We start from the raw sequence: 22,303 nt of genomic DNA, 5'->3' as shown, positions 1-22,303 counted from the left end.
ATTGCCAGACCGCTTTGTAGTGAGCTTGTCATTCGACTAGAAGCGGTTTATACTACCACGCAGCCTGGAAACAAACCAACGTTCAAGGAAGCCTTACACTCTAGGCAACCCATCTATCAGAGGAGTATAGTGGCTAAAATCCACAAGCTTTAACTAGAGAACACATTAACTGGACCCGATACTGAAGGTTCTCTATAGTGGTGAATAATATGGACAGGGTACTGTCACAAACAGATGCGTCAAATTCAGTCTAAACCCTTTTGTTTGAAACTCTCCAATCAATGCACCAGCAGTTATTCTATTCAAAAGGTCACGTATGATGTTACGAGCCATTTAACATAATTTGACTCCAGTTAAGCACAATGCAATATCAATAAATTTGTGGTTAAAATGTTAAATAAGTTTATATAAATGTACGTTCGTTTCTGACACATTTGAATTAAACTGCTTATTAAATAAAATAACCGGTTGCTATGAAATAGACAAATAGTTTACGTAATATTTACGAAAATCTATCAAATACTAAATATCTCATTAGCAGAATTTCGAAGTACTAGCAAAAACAAAATTTTCTTTAGATTCTTACTGGCCTGCGTTTCTTAAAATTATTGTATTTTCCTTTCAAATAACACGATGCTGATACATTGGACATTCTGTATAAAATTTACATTTATATGTTGGGGCAGGAAGGTAGGACAGCAGTGAAATGGAGCAGGTATTTATTAACAATATTGATAAATATAAGTCTAAACACATAGGCTCGTTCTGAATAAAATAACCAACCAAGAGCAAAAGTACAGCAGTAAACAAATGACATGCACAGTTACGCACAATACTACAAGTTAATCAAATGGAGTAATGACAAAATAGAATGGGGACCCGAATTAATATAGGTGTGTATTGTACAAGTTGCCCTCGGTGGACTAGTGATTAGTGCGATCTCCACTTGACCGAAGGTACGCGGTTTCAAACCCGGCCGAGTTCGATGAATTTTTAAGGGAGATAAAAATTCGTAGCACAACTTCCTTCGGAGGGGAAGTAAATCCGGCGGCCCCATGTCATAGATTTACGGCATTTAACAGAACATTGCAAGCATGAAACGAGATGTTTCGTAAGCAAAATTCAGCGGCCATTTCTCACCCAAGTCTCTCCTGATTCACTACGAGATGGCTCTAGCAGACAAATCAGGATTGAGTGGAAATTGTGCAGAGGCAATGGGCTTATCACTCACTACTCATAAATGCACACTTCAAAGACAAAGAAAAAAGCCTGCTCGACTTCGGTTTGTTGCGCCGTAGAAGAAGAAGAATGTTACACAATATACAGAGTATACACAAAAGAATGGTGCAACTGTGACTGGAAAGCTGGTTGTTACCCCAACTGAATACCAATTAGGAAGATTACATTCTACAACTGGACGGAGCTCATCCCCCCCCCCCCCCATTTTCACAGGAATATACGAGTGCTTCTCAATCGTGTTTTTCCACAGCGCTGGATCGGACGAGTTTGATTACCGTGTGGATGTGTGTCGTGTGACCCAGGGTGCACACATAGAAGGATTGTAATTAACGCATGAGAAACTCGGACAGTTGCCGTCGCTGACGGCGTATGTTGTGCCCGTGTAAGATGAGAAATAAATTTTTATTAACTTTTGAAACCGCACCATTCTTTTGTGTAAACCCTGTACAAGAGTAATAAGGAAGACTAGTTAACACAGTAAAATGGGAATGTGTATTAGTGCATGCAAATATAAGACTACCAGTATTTGGAATAACAATACAAATAATGATAATTACAAAAGCACCGATAAACGAAACCAACCTTGAAACGTCTCTGTAACCCCCCCCCCCCCCCGACATCTCATTTTGCCAGAAAATTTTAAATCCAAGTACATCATACAAAAATTTTAAAAGCCAAAAAGTAGAGCGTACACGGCTTTCCGCTAGCAGGAAAAAAGTGACAATAAATCAAGATTGGAGCACTCGCCCCAAGGACAAAAAGGAGGGATGAAGGTAAATAGGGGTGGGTTAAGGAGGGAGAAAGAGCAGGGGTGGCTTCAGCAACAAGGTAAGTCGTTACAAATTACATAGAGTTCGCGACTCTAATCTTGCGACTTGCGGGGTGAGGAAGTGGGGTGAAGGAGGAAGGAGGAAAGATGGCGTCTGCTATGCAGTATAGGAGTATAGCCTCAGTTTAGAACATATTGGCCACTAGTACGCGTGTGTAGTGCTCAAGTGAACCGAACTGAAGTAATTGTGTTTGTATCTGTAGGTTTCATTGTAGTGTAAGGCATCATTTCAGATCATAGAGACCACTGACAACTTTCATTATTTAGTGTGTGTAAATTCAAAAGTCTATTGTAATAACTGTGTTCACGTAGAATACAGATATACGAGGTGCGATCGGAAAGTTTCAAGACTGCGCCTATAAAAAAAAAATCAGTCATGTTCCGCTGTATTAATCAAAATCTCTGATATTCGATTATAAGTGCCTCTTATTCATTATTGTTCTACTGGTGCTCTGAATATCATTTACTAATTCCTGCACATCACATCTTCTTTCACATTTCAGACTTTCTATCCCACCCTTACCATAAATTCCTGCTATATTTTTTGATCTGTTATACGCACAATTCCTATAACTACTGTTAACGTCTGTCTTGTAATTATACCAATTTTCTTGTAATATTGTAATACTTACGAGGTGCGATCGGAAAGTTTCAGACTGCGCCTATAAAAACCCGTACACTTATCTCAGGTATTAAATTCATCCATCACCCTCGAAGTAGTTCCCCTAGGAGTGAACACAACGATCCCATCGCCGCTGCCAAGCCTGGAAGCATCCCTGGAAATCTTTCTTTGTCAGCCTGTCAAGCACCATCTGCGATTCTGCCTGAATCTCTTCTATCGTCTCAAATCTCCTTCCCTTTAGCTGAATTTTCATCTTTGGGAAGAGGAAGAAGTCACACGGAGCTAAATCCGGCAAGATCTTTGAGCTCCTGATAAACGAGAAGTCGATTCTGCTTCTGGTCCTCAGACAGGAGCCTTAGCACAAACTTGGCTGCGATGCGTCGCATGTGGAGTTCTTCCTTTAGAATCACCTGACAGGTCCCATAGCCTATCCCAACAATGTCGCACAAGTCGTTGATGGTACGACGTCGATCTTCGTGAATGGCCTGCCAAATCTTCGTAACATTTTCGGGCGTTGTGCTCGAAGATGGTCGTCCAGAACGCTCGTCATCTTCGACAGAGGTTCGGCCATTTTTAAAACGTGAATGCCACACAAAGGTTTGTGCACGACCCATTGCGGACTCCCCAAATGCTTGCTTTAGCATTTCATAGGTTTCCGTAGCCGTTTTGGCGAGTCTTTGGCAAAATTTGATGCACACTCTTTGTTCATGAAAATCCGCCATTCCGAAATCGCAGGACGGTCGGTGTAATGCACTACTAAAACGCCCGTAACTAAGAAACAAATGCTAATTCGATGATGCCGGCTGGCACACTGATTCACTATGAATGTAGCCCGCACCCTCTAGCGGCAGAAGCTCGTACTTCATCCGGTTCGCCCTCTATTGACACAGTATTGAAACTTTCCGATCGCACCTCGTAATGTCACCTCCACGGAATGTTACTATTCGCCGGGAGGGGATGGAAATAATAGCAAACGAAACGATTGTTGTTACCGATTAACAAGGCAACAGAGAGGGCAGCACTGTACACGGGGAAATCTCGGTCTTCTATATTATGAATCAGGAGGAAACGCAGGGAAAGGAATGCTACTAATCCAACCCAGCTTCTCAAATCACCGGGAAAGAAGAGAGGAAAGCGTTCACTGAACGTTGTGTTTGTGGATGACTTTGATAAGTGTGTTATCAGAAATACCATTCAGGATTTCTATATTCAGAAAGAAAGGTGGCAACAATACCAAAACTGCTAGTAATTATTAATAAATGAGAAAAGAGCCTCAGCCAATTTTGTTGCAGGCATGAGTCAGAAATTCCAATACGTTTTCTTGCATTGTTATGCACGCAGGAGTTCATATATAAAAACTGACCATTGTCGGTCCATATTTACACATTGTTGATATGGATCTTACACATCTTCGTAACGCTGTTTTTGCCTAATGACCCTTCCGTATAGACGTATTTACGTCAAAAAATACAAAGAGAATTACTCAAACTTATAATTTGGTTACATTCAATCATAAATGTAAGAAGTCAATAATTAATGCTAAGACTTTCCCTATAAGAAGAGAACACATTTAAAAATAATCGGAAGAGATGTGAAGAAAACTACAATTCCAATTGCCCTTCTTTTAAAATAGCGCCCGGTTTCAGTATACTTGATTAATTTTAAGATGATTTTTGAGGGGCCCGGGCGCTGGGCCAAAGAAAATGTTTCCTTCGTTCGAATCCCGGCAAAGATGTTTTCTGTTGTCCAGTTAGCAAGCAATTCTGTTTTTTCCTGGGAAATTATTTGACTGTGTAGGGTCACAAGCCCAAAAAACTGTCTGAGACCCAGAAGATGAAATTGTAAGAAACTGTCATATTTGCCCTTAGAAAATACCGCAGAGTCTACTGATCATGCGTAAACTCGAGATTGGGGGTTGACGTTTCTTTACTCATTCGCTTGTGGCTCGTGACGAAGAAACCTGGCGTAATTATTCCTTAAGACAAATGAGAGAACACAGGAAGGTCAGAACTCAGGGAAAAGCGTCCTGAGTTCGATTTCCGGCAAGGGCGGTTCCTTTAACTCCGAAACTAAGCGAGATAGAACAACGGCGACAGAATCAGAGACTTTTTCCTCGAATAGGAGATTACAGAAACAAAGGCCTCAACATTGGTTTCGACTCCTGACAAGAAGAATGGTTTCTGTTGACAGGAACGCAACCGCGATAAAAGAACGTCAAGGCAAAATACTGTCCTTTCGGAGAGGAAATTACAAGATCTATGGTCACAGTCTCTCTTAGATGTTGAGGCAAACTATTTTTTGGACCTAATGCGTAGTCCAAGACCAAAAAGCAATAAAAATGGCGTTTTGGAGAATGGAGTCTTTCTCCGTCTCCAGGTAGAAATCCGTCTCTGTTGGGCACAATCCATAGAGCTAGTCCCTGTCTCTTGACCTAGCAGTTCCAAAAAGCTAAGGGCAGAGTCCAACGCAAGCGCAAGACATCATTCCTTGCTAGATAACTCCATTTCTGCGTAGGGAACGCATTGCTGTAAATGGTAAACAGTGCCTTATAACTAAAACGAGGGTTTTGTCGCGGCAGAAGCCTTGATTATTCAAACTAGGGTCTGTTGCTGCTGATGAGAGTTATTGCGTAGAGGCAGCTTGTCCTTCATGAAAAGGATTTTGGTTGGATAGTTTTCTCGAAATTGAACCCAGAGGTCGCTCTGGGAAGGGAGGGTTCACGTCAGCTGAAGGCCTCAATTATTTGGGGTTGGCGGACCGCCCTGTTTTTGAATTATACCCTTGTATTTGCCTTACAACTGAGGAAAAGCTCGGGAAACATCACTCGTCCCCAACTTTCTACTAACGTCAAGTAAAACGTCTGTGTTCTTCTTTATCAAAATAGTCGTTACCAAACTAATTTTCAAATGTGTCTAGTCTAAATACATATTATGTCTCGGATCTATCAGAAAGTTTTCCGGCACTTTTTATCAAACCAGGATTACGTACATTGACCTTTTACGATTTTAATTCCAAGAAACAGAATTTACGTTCCTTCACCTCGATATTAATATGAAGATTTCGGACTTGGCAGTTGGTTCATCATCGTTTAAAACTGAAAAGCAACAAGCGACTTTGGCTAATGTTACGCTCTGAATTCAAGGAAATCTTAATTTTCACGACATTTCGAACAGAGCGGTAGTCCGTGTATGTACCATCAGCTGTAGCAACTTTTAACGCTACAATCTGTATTTATGGGTCACACTGTAAGCAGTGATTATTTGGAATTCTTAAATATTTTTTAGACCATCTTCCGATTAAAATAGTTAAGGAATTAATTCACGAGATTTTTCGTATTGCTGTAAAAGTTCAGATATTTACCATAAATACAGACAATATTTGAAGTACAATATTCTCGTGGTGTAGAAAACGTTTCAATGGCAATTCTACATCCCAGACTCATTCCATTACTCAAATTGTTTAGTATTCCTGTTTAGTCGTCCAAGTATCCAAGTCGAATTTACAACAGATGATTTCACTGATGCTGTTTAAACTAAATTTGTATTTTAATTATTTTTTTCATTCATACTTACAGAATTTTGTTTGAAGTTAATATCCAGTTAATGTTGAAGGAGTTGTTCTTTCCTCTCAGACAGATGTTGGGTACTTCATAGTGAACAAATTTCTTGAAGTAATTTGGGTTTGTTTGAGAGAAGTTGTTGCACAAACGTTCCTCAAAATGTGTTTTTTGTTCCTATCACTGGTTTGATGGTTTCAACAAGGAAAAGTTCTTTTCATCAGTCCACAGAGTATCTTTGATAAAAAATACTCTATAGCTGCACTAGAACAAGGAATGGCAAAAGAGAATTCCAAAATGAGTTTTTTTTAATGAAATGCATTCATTTAACACAAACTCGAAAATCTCTGGTCACCCTGTTATAGAAATATTGTATACAGTGTGATTTTATGGATACCAACAAATTTGGTATTCAATTTATGTGGATCTTAATGAATGAAACTTTCATGTTGTAATACTTGTGTAGTGGAGGTGTCCAATTTCAGTTTCCATTAATATCTGTCATGGGATTCAAAAGATATACAAAGTTTGTCGGAACTTTTAAGTAAAGCGTCCCTAAAAATGACTGAAGTAAATCACACATGAGTAGCAGAAGTGTCTCCCATAAAAGAAATATATTAATGGACTCTCGTACTTTACCTGATGGGTGAGACAAAGAATGAATGTGAATAATCTTAATCTAATAGAACAGTGTTAAATCCCTTCATAGTTTAGTGTAGGTTTATCTGTAATTTTTCTGTACATTTCAGATCATCTTGTAGTGATGCGGAAAGGGGGGTATCCAATGGCTTGAATCAAATTGCCAGCAACTCTGCTTTAAAAACATACGAATCTTAGCTGGACACTCACACATCCAGAATGGGAGGCTTCTTTGTTTTCTTCTGTCTCTAGGCAAATTTGCAAGTTAGCTTCAAACAGACGACGATCGGTCCCTCTAATACTAATAACTCCTCATTATCATATTTCCATGCACTTTGGTACATACAATGCAACAGCATCGTTATATAACCTTCAAGTCAAGAATTCACAGTTCATCATTCAAAATCATCACACTACCACTCGACGCTGTAGAGGTGCACAGCCTGTGTATTGTGTAACGGTTAAAATTGCAGGTGTATACGCGTACGAAAAAAAAAAAAAAAAAAAAAAAAAACACAACAACAACAACACAGTTCACGTGTATCATAGAATTCGGATAGTATTAATATTAAACTTCAAACAGGACTAAAGCCTTCTCAAGAGAAAGATGTAGACGATTATATCAGGTACAGAAATGATTTAGTTTCACAAGGATGCAGCTACAATGTACGGCGGATTTCAAGGTGCTAGTATTCTGGCATTTACCTGGAAGTACTGAAGATGGCCACTAAACTACCTCCATTGCAATACACCACAGTGCACGGCGCTTTAAACTTGTATGAAAAAGTTCATAAATACGGAAGTGCTAATCTCCCCAGTATAAAATTATCACTCACGAATAAAAACTGCTTAATGTTGAACCAGAAATCTAAACAAAAACAAAATTCTAGAAGATCATACAGAACTTGCATATTTGTTGCATCCTGAGAGAGAAAGAGAGAATAAAACTGATTTAAAAACAGTTTTATTGGTAAGATGGCAAAATGAGATCAATAGATGAGTTAGAATTGTCAAAAATGGAGGTATACACAACATTTTAACCATAAGTGACAACTGTTTCATCAAGGAGTAGGCCTATCTCATTCACAACACAGGAAAGGTTAAATTATCACACTATTTTGACAGCTTATCACTTACTTCTTGGTACTTTCATTTTGCAGCATAAACTCAGGAACTATTTACTTTATTTGTTGATCACAAAGTTTGGAGTACATGTTTTGCAGAAGGCAACCCTTTCACAAAGATAAAAAAGTACACTTTGCCCCAGATTTAAAACCTATGGAAAATTACACAGCCTCCTGTAAGACATTTTATAAAATACAAGAAGAAAACAAGTACTGCATCACATAAGTATAACCCATTATAAATATAAATAACTTTCCAATAGCATACTCTTTGGACCACTAGATTATGTTGGTAAAAGTATGGAGTATGGATCTCCATTTAATGAACATACCACTCAAAGTAGCAAATAAATATTTATTTGGTACTGGTAATGAAAGAAACCATAACAAATGTAAAGTTTTGGACTAAAATTTTAAGTCAGGAAAACTGATCACAATATACTCCTACTATGGGATCCAGACTTTGAGTAATTAAACCACTGTTCATGTTACATATGGTGATCAAATCATTTCTTGTAGAACTGCATCCTATCACAGTGCCCCTGCACAACTGAATCCTTGCATGTCTGAAGTCTTAATAACACTGTTACCCCCATTAACTAAAAGAAAAAGAAAATAATTATATTTGGCAATCTTTCACATCATAAATCATTACCCTAATGTACATACTTTGTCTAGTTCCAAAGTAAATTTAAAAGTGCAACTTAAAATTCCATGAGCAAACCTAACAACACAACAGAATTTTGAAGAATAAAAATCACTTGGATGAGATGCATCCTCATCGACTTGATAATCACCAGCTACTACTTGGAGAATTGTAGCTGGCAAGGCTGCACGACTACTGTATTTGAAATGGTCAAGAGGGTAAGAAAGAATAGAACAAGTACAACATGTTTTTGAACCCATGCACAGCCTCAAGAAAAAACCCTGCCAAATAAGAGTGGCCCACTAAATAAACTAAATTAATAAATTCGACCACTAAGTAAACCAAATTAATAAGAGTCCTTTAAGTACAGTCCAGCAAGTGCCAAAATTGGGGCACCAGTAGCATCATTTGGGAGATCCCCAGCAGAGGCAGCTATATCAATGTGCGAGTACTTCAAAGGTGTTTTAGACTCTGATCCATGCTGTAACAGAAAATGTTGTAACACATATATTGATTTAAATTTCAAGTTTTAACAGGCCAAATTATGTCCAAGGACACAAATTAATTTACCTACTTGCCGTTATTGTTTCTTTAGTTAAATAATGGATGCTAAAGACCGAATTATTAATCAAATGAGTAAATGTTGATTTGTATTATGGTGGAGTTCAAGATTAGTTTTTTACTGAATTATTTAATCTCTATTACAATTAGAAAGATTCCATATTTGTAATATCACTAATTCTTACAAGAACTGAAAATATGTCAGAAAAACCTGGACCATGATTATTTTAATCATGGAAAGCATTAAACCTTTGCATACCGAGCAGTGTATTAGAATATAAAATAAGATAATAAACAAACTATTAACACTATAAAAGACGCTAGTGCCATACGCGTTTCACCCTCAAGAGGTCATCATCAGTGGCAACAGGGGAATTAATTCATTTAATCAAAATGGTTTAAAATTGGTCTAAATATGGTTTAGAAAACAAATAATGAATAATTTTAGTGTAGTGTTGCTTGATATGCTTTTGTAAAATATTCCACTTCATTACTTGTTTTCTAAACCATATTTAGACCAATTTTAAACCATTTTGATTAAATGAATTAATTCCCCTGTTGCCACTGACGATGACCTCTTGAGGTTGAAACGCTTATGGCACTAGTGTCTTTTTATAGTGTTTAATAGTTTGTTTGTTTATTTTATATGGAAAGCATTGTTGACAGCCTCTGATTTGTTTTGGTAATGGATAAATAAATGAAATATATTCCTGCTAAAAGAATTCTTCAAGTTTTAGTTAGGAAAGACACATTAAAATATCGCTGACATACATAAATTTCTGTTTCATGTATCTTAGAGATTAATAATAGCACTGATCTTTACAAAGAGCCATGTTTCCATCAATTCAGTTGTATAGCAATACAAAAATGATGAGTTGAAGCAATTAAATAAGAATAGGACAGTTTTCTTTGGTGGCAGATGAATGCAATGAGGAACATTAAAACTTTTCACATAACATGAATATTCAGCTGTTACCTTATCGAGTCCCGAGACTAGCATCAGAAATCCAGCAGGACCTTGATGTCCACGCGGTGTCCGAGCAGAAGGCATGTTGTTAGCTTGAAATACATCATCTCCCATTCCTTTCCCTTAAAACAAAACAAATATAACTCTCAGGGGTATAAATCAAGAATTTATAAATTACAAGAGAAAGTCAGCCAAACATGGTACAAACATGTATATTATGTGTTGATGCCATTAGTAAAAATTCAAAATAAAGAGAACAAATGAGGAAGGGAAGAGTAGGGAAAAAGTAGAGGCAGCATTTATGAGAAGACAAAAGAACAGAGAATTTATGAGATGCTTCATAATTTGTACTCTACACCTGATATTTTTATATTAATGAAAGCAAATATAAGAAGGAAAGGCATGCAGAATGCATGGGGCAAACACAAAAGTTGCAGAAATGTTTGGCTGGAAAACCTCATACAAAATCTAGACACAGATGGGACAATATTAATTTATTCTTAGGTTATTTTATGATCATATTTCAACTGCAGAGATTATTGAGACTCTCAGGAATAGTAAGTAGATAAAGATATAAAATTTTGACACTCTATACAAGGGATACCCTATCAGAACATTCTTTCGACTACACATTTACAAATTAACATACATGGAATTCCTTGAACACCTGAACTGAGTTTGCCCAACAGTGATAAAAACATGTTAGTGGTAGCTAGCAATGCCTTACTTGGCACACAGGCTAGCACCAAGACATGTTGTTTTATCAGCTTTATTACTAGGCAGTGTCTCCATTATTATTAATCTGCTATGATATCACTGCATGCGAAACTGACATACTAAGATCAGTTCTCTTCGTGCTATTATAATAATAAACAGAACATGCCATTTCACCCCCAATGAATCACATGGTATTGCATTCAACCACTTGGTTTTTCTGAAAATATTAAATCATCCATTAAAATGAAACAGTCTTAAATCTAATGAGATGGCTAAATTAAAAAAACAATAACATGTGGTGTTCAAGTTAAGATATTTATTACATCTCAGCTGTTTTTTAAAAAAAATATACAAATATTTAAAAAAACTAGCCCAACTTCTTTTGTCAAACTATGTTACTGTTCCCAGCCATGAACTACTTTGGAATAAGAAAGTTATGGTAGAGAAATTCTTAAGGTATAAGAAATATCATTTCAATTTGGTGTTCCAATTAATTCTTTGTAGCTGAAGCTCATTTAAATAATATTTAAGAATTCAGTCCATACTGAAAAGAAAACACAATTCTTCACCATTGCAAAGGCAAATTTGATGATGTTGTTTTGGAAATAATCACTATTTACTGTCAGAACCAAAAGAAACCCATAAATACAAAATTAAATTTACAGATTGTTAGAGCCGGTAGGACATATAGTTAGTTACCACTGGGCTTTAAAGGTTTAAAACAATTAAAGGGTAACTGAAATCCAGTAATAAATGCATTACCAGTAGTTTGAAAACCACTCTTTGTAATATAAAGGTACTGGTGGCAAGCCAGTGTCTGAATTACGGTTATTAACAAAATTATATATTTCACCATTTCATGATGCTATTCATAAACAGTTATGATTATGTTCACTGAATGGCCTTACTGTATGTGAAAGTAAATCATTAATGGTATTTAGAATATTAATAGAAAAGGGAAACTGCAAATCAACAAGAGGTGTTTGTTGAAGATGCGTTCTTTGCAAATCCTGAATTCTGAATCCTCCTGGCTGAAATAAAAAATACACCATAGCTAACATATACTATGCAAGTATTACTATTTGCATAGCAATACACTGCAGGCAATGAAAAACATAAACCTATCTTTTCAACATAATTTTTGTTCACTGACGCTTACCTACTTCTTATTACAAAACAAATGAGCAAACTGCAGTGTAAGAGTATTACTCTCCACAGTTATCACCTAAATACATGAACATACATTTTAAACGTTATTTCTTCTCTACTGATTCACTGTGTAGCCGGACAAGTCCGTGTACCATGCCCCGGCTTGTTTCTGTAAGATATAATCTTGGTTATGAAGATCAGTTTTAAAATTTATATTTCACAAAGAACATGGGTTGGCAACCCAACTTTGGTGGAAATTTCCATTGAGGGTGTTTTGGTTTACCTCACACCCTGCCATAAAATGTTTGGAATCTTAGATGTTTCCAGAAAGTTGTATTTTACCCTCATACCCTGTTTCTGCCCAAATGTGGCTAGCCAATAGAAGAGCATTGCTCTCACTTGAACTAGTTGTTCGACCAAAAAGCAGACCAAGTTCCAATCTGGCTGAACAATTAGAACCTGCAGATTTAAACATACTAAAATGTGTCATTAAAAAAAAGAATGCTTTTCTTAGTGTTGGTGATGCTTAAAACACTTGCAACTTGGTCCTGGTAGACAGGTATCGCCCTTCCGTGCTGCTGCGTGAATAATCAGTTTCCAGTTACTATTCATCTTATCCAAGGAACAGTCAGAAAGAAAGAAAGAAAGACGAAGAAAAAAAGTAATTCAAGTTTATTAGTTTATAAATTTTAATAATAATTACTGGTTTATTTAAAATGCAGCACTAACAGTTAGCCAGTACCCACTTAAACATCACCTTACTCAGGTTTACCATTACCTAGCTGATAATGGCCCCATCCCTGAGTGAGTGAGTGAGAGAAAGGGGGGGGGGGGTGAAAGTGAGGAGGTGTCAGCACAACTGTTTACTAAAAACTGCAGGAAACAACATGTTGCTCCTAATCCCAACAAGAGAAGGACTAATCTATTTTTTTTTATTCTAGGGTTTCCTTTGTTTCTGATCCAGACTCAATTGCCTAGAAAGCTCATCAGTGGTAAAGTTTTGCTTCTAGTTCCACTAATGTATTAATCTGCAATCCTAAGCCTCTGTTTAAATGCAAGAATGTAGAGATTAGTAAGTTCTGTCAATGACAATGTCTAGAATGCACGAAACTTTACCTCCATAAGACTTTAATCCAAAATGATGTGTTGCTTATGCAAAGGGGGATTTTCACCTTATTCTTTCTTAAAACATTTCAAAGGTCCTTTAACATGCAATCCCATTCTTCCTGATATCTTCCCATTCATTAACCCACTTTCATACACTTGCATGCTGTAAACATACCCGAGTCAACATCACTGCCTACACTGTTTTGAAATAAATCAGCATGCCAGCACTGCTAGAACAAACTGAATGAGACCTCATTTTTATCAGTTGATTACTGGGTAAGACATTTTCTTCCTTCCAAGAATGTTCTAGAGTGGGTTAATGCAGTTGCATGAATTTATTTCCAAAGCAAATATTCTCTACTGATATTACTATCCATAAATACGAGAAAAGCTTAAGATAAGACTCTAATTCAGATCAGTTCAACAGTTGTTCTCTGTATGGCTGAGAAATGTGGTCCTATCCTGAGAGGAAAAAAACATAATTTGCAACTATTTGAGGACAAACTTGGACTACATAGCAAGGATAATAAAATTAAACCAAGTTGCGACATTGGGAAAATATAAGTGTATACAAAAATTTGACGAAAACCCTTAAAGTGGTCACATGGAAAATCAAAGGTTATGGAAAAGATGTACCTCAGGATCTATGGTATGAGGACTAAAACCAGACTGAATGACTCATGTAAAATGGCAAGCTTTAGTGTTGGTGATTTTCAAATGTATCCCTCTCTCTCACACACACATAGTGACACAAATCATTACAAGCACTCAAACTGGAAAATATAATGTTAAACTGAATTAACTCACCTCTGTGGAATGCAATGTCTTCCTTACGAATAGAGCTTATCTCCAGCATGTCACCTAGCTCTTCACCAGCAGCCTGCAGCTCCTGTGCATGCGAAGATTTCTTTGCTGGTCCATTATCCATCACAATCTATATATACATTTAAAAAAAACCCAAAGCATTAAAGACCTTCTACTTGTATGCCCTACCCTTGGCAAAATGTTATTTTTAAAAATAAATGTCAGTATTAAAAACAGTTAATTTATTTGTATCCAGTTCAGAATCAATGTCAATATGTCAATCCCCAGTAACTTCTTCACATATACGTACCTATTTTTAATACAGTGTCTCAGAATGATTAAAATGGTTATGATTTGCTATATTTAATAAATCAAAGCAGTTAAAACCATGAAATAACTTGATATATGCACAGAAACACCCCAAGTTCAATGTTACATATGGAGGTTAACTTCCTGTTGGTTTTAATCATCAGGTACTGAGGATGAACTCAGAATTTAGTACCCATCAAGGTTGAAGTTAGGATTTTATTGTTTTGGATCCCAATTATTACATAAACCCTTCCCCCATTGTCAAAGAAATTGTTTGTAAGGGTCGCAGGCAGACATTATCGGATTTCAACCACTATCAACTGGTCACCTGAGATCTAAGAACATACATACTCAAGTAATTAAAAACTTCTTTAAAATTAGTACAGGTTGCCCTCGATTTACGTCGGGGATGCGTTCCTGGACGAACTGGCGTAAATTGAAACTCTTTTATAATGTAAATCAATGAGAAGGCAATGACATTTGTTCCCAGCACACAAACATTGACGAGTAATATTATGGCACTGCATTTAAAGCTCTGAAATAATGTAAATAAAATAAAGGGAATTTAAAAAAATATATTTTATACACTTACAATCGGCGATTCGTTTGTCCCCGCGATTGACTCAGATTCTTTCATGTGACTGATGTGTACAGTCATCTCTACTGTTATTCGATAGTTGCATTCATGTAAGACGCCGACCTATAGAAAACCGCGTAGTAAAACCAACCCCTTTACCTCTGCAGAAATTAAATTAGTCCTTTGAAAGTTTAAAGCGCCAGGAATGAAAATGCATAAGAGCAAACTCGCATATGCAAAAGTTTGCCTTTCACAAACAGCTTTTACCATTAAAATATATAATAAAATTCAGGTCAATACACAAACTTTATTTAGATGTTAAAATTTAAAACTTAAATGTTAAAATTTAAAGTTTAAATTTGCGCCATTCATCACTATAACGATGTTACAATAGAGCGCTTTCATTCACTTCACTACATGTTTCGATGCAAAGCATCATCTTCAGGTGTTGTCTTTTAAAACTACTTTATATTAAAATGCATGTTTTTCAATATATTCGTCCTTTTTGTTCATTATTGTAGCATGTGTTCCGCTGATCCTGCCGTTTTACGCATCTTATGTTTGTTTTGATTATTCATAAGTCGTGTTGTGTGGTGTTTCTACGTCTGCTCAGGTTGACTGTCTGTTCGTGGACTCTGCTCAGGTTAACTGTCTGTTCGTGGACTCAACAGTCAACCTGAGCAGACGTAGAAACACCACACAACACGACTTATGAATAATCAAAACAAACATAAGATGCGTAAAACGGCAGGATCAGCGGAACACATGCTACAATAATGAACAAAAAGGACGAATATATTGAAAAACATGCATTTTAATATAAAGTAGTTTTAAAAGACAACACCTGAAGATGATGCTTTGCATCGAAACATGTAGTGAAGTGAATGAAAGCGCTCTATTGTAACATCGTTATAGTGATGAATGGCGCAAATTTAAACTTTAACATTTAAGTTTTAAATTTTAACATCTAAATAAAGTTTGTGTATTGACCTGAATTTTATTATATATTTTAATCATAAAACACAAACATGACGCATGTAAACCTTAAAGCTTTTACCAATTCATTGGAGCGAATTCGCGTAAACGAAAAATACGTAACTGCAGGGGTGACTGTATTTATAATTTTTATTCAAAATCAGCGATGTAAGAATTACAGTTTAGTAACATTGTAAAACGTTATGAATAATAGTAAAATATATTTCTTTCACTTTTTGACTTTCTGGTTTCAAAATCGTCGTTATTCTGAATCGGCGCAAATCAAGGACTACCTGTACTTCAAAAGGCCATTGCAGTTACTTCACTCTGAAGAGGTCAGACCAGTAAAAGTTGGCCTAAGTGACCTTGAATCACTATGCAAATTAATTGATAAGTTTAAGCTCAGGAGTTGAAGCCAGCCAATCACAGGAAGATAATTTTGACTTTTAATTTAAATTAGTCCACCAATCCAGAATCAAAGCAGGAAAAAGAACCAATGAAGTTACAAAATTCATGTTTTGACAAGAGAGGGAAAATTGGTACATTTTTGGAAGTGGTAAACTGACTTCAATTCTGAAGACACAGTTGATGGTGAACATTCAAAGTCAACAGTCGGTGGTAAATATCCAAAGACGCAGTTGGTGGTGAACATTCAAAGTACTGAGTCAGTGGCAAGCTTTCAACATACACAGTTAGTTGTAAACAGTCAATATAGACACTTCTGTCATTCAACAAACACAGTTAACATCCAGACCTTACGTGCTTGTAACAGTATGTACTTCCTCATCAAAACAACATATCTTAATTTTAATAAATATCTGTATTGATATCCCAGCTAGATGTTATGTGATTTTGATGCCAATTTTCTCTATTGTTATCTCCATATCCCTTGCTTCTACCTTCTGATGTCTATCACACAATAACCTGTATCCTGCTGATAAAGAGTCCTAGCTCACACAACTCACTTTTCCTTTGTAAAACTGAGCAACAGTGAAGCACAGTAACAATGAGAGTATCCAGTACAAATGGCTCCACAAAGTGTGGGGCATGAATGGTTTCAATGTTGCAATGCTGGCATATCCAGAAGAGTAAAATGGTGTCACAGCAACCAAAAGGTCAACGTATTCTTCGGTTTCACAAAATATAATCTGTGACTACAGATCAGCATCAGTTCCAAACAGTTTCAGGGGAAATGACCTTTGATGGAGTCAATCAAAGCTTGTGTGACAAGGCAAGAACTCTGACTGGCGAGCAAACATGGAAAGAACTTCAATATCACCTAGATATTTGTGGTGTGAACACTGAACACGTAAACTTAAATGTAGCAAACTGTAATCATCTTAATTATTCTCATATGTCCTAAATACCTTTCTATTTGCTTCCTAACCTTTTGGTGGTTGCTGTACTACATCCACTGCTCTTTTATCACTAGCCAACAGTATATAGTTTGATGAACAAAATGATATATTTGGTATTTAAAAGCCTTATCACTATGTGATGCCACTGTAAACAATATAAAAGATTTGTAATGCCACATGTTTTCATTTTTGGAATATGAAATGAATGATAAACAACAATTCAATGCTTGTTTAATGCAGTGTACAAACTTTCATATGCCAATTAAGAGGTTAGACTGCTTACATTGTTTATGAAGTTTATAAACTACCTTTATCCATAAAGCAGTCTGTTTTGAGAAGCTAATAATTACCTAGCCAGTTAAAAAATTGCTAATTTTTTATGAAACATGAAAGGTTCATTACTGTGTTCATAAGAACCCACCAACTGACTCCTGAGCAGCATTTATTAAAGATACACAAAATAAAAATAAAGAATTTTTATATTTCAGTAAAGTTTATGTTAAGAAAACCCCAGGTCAAGAATTGGTATTCTAGCTAGTTTCATCTTATATAGTAGTGGCTTGGCTTCATTTTAATTTTCATATTTCTACTCCTACATCCCATCCAGGTTTGAATTCTCGTATTACTAAGACAGTCCATAGCAAACATCACTGACAATAATGAAGACATTATAGGAACCTGAAGTGTACCAGAACACAATATTGTGAAACTGGGTAGACAGGAACATGCACAGGATATAAGGATGTGGTGACAATCCTCAATGTGTTAAAACACTTGAACACTGAGTAGCTTGTTGTTTTAATATGCGCACTAGCCAGCTATTAGTCATTCGCTCAGACACGAGCTGTGGAATGCGCGTGAGGGAGGGTACTGACGCTGTCTCCTAGTGATAGTGGGGAATGGAGGAGAACAGCTTTCTCTGTACTACTGAACACAAAAACATCAGTGCAGACTGAATTACTTACAGCGGCTGAAGATATTTTACAAAGCTCCTATTCCACTTAATTCCCCATCATCTTCTTCTGCATCTTCTTCCTCCCTCTCGTTTTCCTCACTACTGCTACAACTGTTGGTATCACTGCCATCTTGTAAATTAACTGTAATTTGTTCCGAAATGTCGTCAAGAACAGATTCCAACCGCAAGTAATTCTGTTCGCACTGATGGGATTTGTTGCACCTCGAGGTCCATTCTTCCTTTGTGATGCTACTAAACTTTTCCTCAGCTAGTTTCATAGCATCATCTTTCTGGTGACATATTCTTTGACCAATCCCCATATCAGTTCAATTGGATTCAGATCTGGGTGATATGGCGGCAAGCGAAGGACAGAGTGGCCATGTTCAGACAGTAGAGTATCAATTTTGAATGTTTTGAATCGTGGCTTACGCAGTTTAATTAGAGAATACAATTCGGGCTTACACATTCCGTCACTGAAAGGAATGCTACGATCTGAAAGCCAGTCGATCATAGCACTTTTTCGAGATGAAGAAGTTGGAGCCGGATTAAGTTGTACGTTATGGTAAGCTGCATTGTCCACTACTAATACCGAATTTGGTGGAAGGTTTGGAATTAACTTCGTTTTGAGCCATCTTTCATAGTTGTCAAAATTCATATCATGATAATTATCTCCAGATTTTGTCCCCGATTTAAACATTAACAAAGCATTTGGAATGAAGCCATTTTCATTGCCAGCATGTACGATGATGACTTGCTGTCCTTTGGAGACGGGTGCAAGTAGACCTGCATTTGTACCATCACCCCAGGCATGTCCTTTTGTGTGTGAGGAGTGAATGTACGTTTCGTCCATGTAGATGATAGGTCGCCCCTCATTTCTGTAACGACTTATATTTCTCAAATAAGACAGTCTTGCTGCACGAATATCATCCTTTTTGATGAGAACTTTCCTATTACTTTCCGATGTCCTCCACCTGAAGCCTAAATCTTTAATTATTTTCCAAAGAGCCCACTTCCCGCCACTGAAGTTAATCTTTTTCTTAATTACTGCCAACAACGATTTTAAAGTAGGACGCTCGCCTTGTGTAGTGTAAAATTCGTTAATCGTTCTTCGAATTACACACTTGTCAAAATCATCTACATCTGTTTTAATTTTCCTTCTTGGCCGTTTCTTGTGAGGTGTGCTGAATTCTTTTCCCACTCGTTTATTATGTTCGTACTCTTTCAGAGTACTTATGGACACACCAGTAGCTTCAGAAACACGATTTTGTATTTGATTAACGTTAATCACATTGCCGCTGTCCGCTTCTTTCTTCATAAAACTGTAAACACTTATCACCATTTCTCTACTTTGGCTGTGTATTACTTTACGTCCCCCTATTTTCTTTACACCTCTGCCCACGCTTTGCATTCTGTTCGTGCTGAGTAAAAACAACAGCGATGAATATGAAATGCCTATTAAAAATGGGTCAATGTTTTTGAAATGGAATTTACCACACGAAGTGAACTCGGTCGAGTCTGCCTTGTAACTGAGCTCTGAGTTCACCCCATCCACTGTTCGAGGTGGAAATGCACTGCACATCTCAAGGCCATAGCTCATGTCCCAGCAAACGGCCTATACTATGTAACAACACACCCTGCAATGCATTTTTGTAACATGACACAGCAAAGAATATATCTGGTAGATTTTGTTAGAATTTTAGTGTACATATTGAAACATGTCTAGCAGAATTGGAAAGAGAGATATTTTGTGAGTCTCCTGTACATAGAGAAACCTCTATCATACTTGCCATAATAATGAGCATTCTTTTATTTTTTTTTTCTTTTCTTACTCTTGAACTTACCAATACAATATCTTTGCTTGTCTTATAACATGCCAGCTTTTAATAGAACTGTCAGCCACTGACATCTATGATGAAGTTAACAAATTAGAACCTTTCAAATCTGGTCTGGCATAACGACCAGCTCCCTATGTTGGCTGACTTCCTACCATGATCCTGCTTTAATAAAAATAATATTTCATTGGTTTTTCTTGGCAATACTGAATCATGACCCTTCTATCTCTGTATTGTACAGTAGCTAATGTGTGGAAAAGTCAGTTGAGTTTTGTTTACCCGTTATCACAAAACCGATAAAATGTTATACAAAAGGACTGAATATCAACCAAAATTATGAGACATATAGTACATCCTTTTAATTATGAAAATAATAAAGAAGTAAAGGCAGAATTACAAAATTTCACCAACAGATTTCACACAACTCTACAGAAGAAATTAATGAACTGTGTAAGAGTCTCCCATATAAAGACAGAGATATTGAAATTTGTAATACCTGTATCATACCAAACAGTGATTCTATGCAAGCCTGTGACAGAGATTGATTCATTATACTGTATTGCAATTACGACAATGTATACTGCCAGGTTTAATACACAGTAACTAATGAGGGGGAGAAGACAAACAAATAAAAACACAGATAATCCAAAATATTTTGGAAATTCACAACTTTATAATTTTATACAACTGACATTTAATTTGAGAAAGAGTTTGAAGTGGTCACTTGTTTTGTGAACTGTTCATAGACTCCTCCACAAAACAGTATGAATTTTGCTCTCATCCTCCTTACCCGCGTCTTCATGCTTTTATTTTGAGGCAGCACTAACAATGTCCGTCAAGCATATCACTCTGTAGCCATTCTTTGTTTCTTCATTAATGTTTTAGAAACTTCTCACAGCACATGACATGTCAAGAATTTCAGATTTGCTGATTTCATTAGGAAAAACCTTGCAAATCATCTCCTTCTAGACCTGGAAGAAGTTTCCTTCATGATCAAACTCGTCTTACTGTATACATGGACTTTGGCCCAGATATGACATACTTAACATCCAACACCATTATTTTTCCATTATTCCTTCTGTCTGTCACCTTCTATTGCAAGAGCTCTGTAAAGGTCAGCCCAGTAGCATAGCTTCATGGATACAATTACTCAATCAGTAGATCTTGGCTAATTCTGTGGCCAATACTCTGTTCTCACATTTTTAAGTTAACTTCAGATTCTGTTTTACTGTTTTTTTAACATTCCTGATTATTTACAATCTGTCCTACATGGGCATTCAGTAAATCTTCTGATATTGTCTAATGACATGCGGAATACATGTCCAGTGACAATCTTCATTAGAAATTAACTTGACAGTACAGTTTTACTGTTAGTACAGTTTTCTTATGATTTTCAGCCACTTTATTTAGATCCACAAGTGTTAACTAACATTTTCACCAGACACAAAGTACAACACAACAGGATTGACTGTGAAACACCAATAATTTAAAAAAAAGACCAAGCACACTTGAAGCATTCCCTCTCTCTGCAATCATGACCACTGCAACAAACCTTCCTACCCAACCACCCATACTAACTAGAAGCACCAAAATAAAATGTATTGCTTAACCATATCTTCTGTATACATTTCAGAAACTAAAATCCTGAACAGGGTAGCACAGAGTCAAAATATGTCAAAAGTCTTGTTCACATGTGTCTGCAACTGGATCATCCACACAAAGATAAATAGGAGTCTACTGTATACGTCATTTAAGGAGACGGTTCTATTGCAATCTTCAGGTGATTATTATTATATTGACACATAATTTTAACATTAATGATACTGCTGGGTTACATTATAACAGCTGCCACTGATAGCACAAACAAAAGTACATGTCAATATTTAATGATAACTGAATTATATGAATACAGAATGATGATGATGATCATGATGTGGCTGCTGTCACTTCTACTACTACTGTATGTGAGAGTTGTTAAGTCCCTGTGATGTATGAGGCCTGGGAAGTCATATGCTACACTACTAGCAGACTAAAAATATCAAGCTTGTTTTTTTATTTGATGTAAACTTTACTCATAACACTGAAAGTAATAAAATGTCAGTAATGACAAAGCAAATAAATGAAAAATAATATTAAGAACAGTGGAAAGCAACAAAGATGTGCAAAAAATATCATTAAGACCAACATTCTCCACTCAGGAGCAGGGGGGTTATGCATGCACACATCACTTGCCTACCAGTCTGCCTACATCACAAACATTTACTAAGCACTTGTGCCACCAAAATCACCATCATCACTAAAATGACAATTTTTGAAATTATATGGTCAGACAACTCA

At 36.5% G+C, this 22,303-nt stretch overlaps 2 protein-coding genes across 3 annotated transcripts in view; both read right to left on the bottom strand.

Moving 5' to 3' along the window:
- Nucleotides 1-8,052: 8,052 nt before the first annotated feature.
- Dip-B (Dipeptidase B) overlaps nucleotides 8,053-22,303 on the bottom strand; it is a 51,804-nt gene continuing 37,553 nt past the window's right edge. For both annotated transcript variants that reach the window (XM_022060947.2, XM_022060945.2), the window contains exons 10-12: nucleotides 13,964-14,090; nucleotides 10,193-10,305; nucleotides 8,053-9,136 (exon numbers count right to left, since the gene is read on the bottom strand). In XM_022060947.2, the coding sequence (XP_021916639.2) occupies nucleotides 9,002-9,136; nucleotides 10,193-10,305; nucleotides 13,964-14,090 (375 nt within the window). In that variant the 3' untranslated portion in view covers nucleotides 8,053-9,001. The remainder of the gene's footprint in view (nucleotides 9,137-10,192; nucleotides 10,306-13,963; nucleotides 14,091-22,303) is intronic.
- On the bottom strand, nucleotides 14,097-22,298 carry LOC147873988 (uncharacterized). The gene has a single exon (XM_087347895.1). The coding sequence runs from the start codon at nucleotides 19,729-19,731 to the stop codon at nucleotides 18,409-18,411; it is 1,323 nt and encodes a 440-aa protein (XP_087204021.1). The 5' UTR covers nucleotides 19,732-22,298; the 3' UTR covers nucleotides 14,097-18,408.

Source organism: Zootermopsis nevadensis, unplaced genomic scaffold (assembly GCF_977971745.1).
Source record: "Zootermopsis nevadensis isolate Lab colony 2312 unplaced genomic scaffold, Znev_1.0 Znev_ptg000012l, whole genome shotgun sequence".
NCBI lineage: Eukaryota > Metazoa > Arthropoda > Insecta > Blattodea > Termopsidae > Zootermopsis > Zootermopsis nevadensis.
Note: the sequence above shows the minus strand (reverse complement) of the source record. Positions and strands in the feature narration are given on the sequence as shown.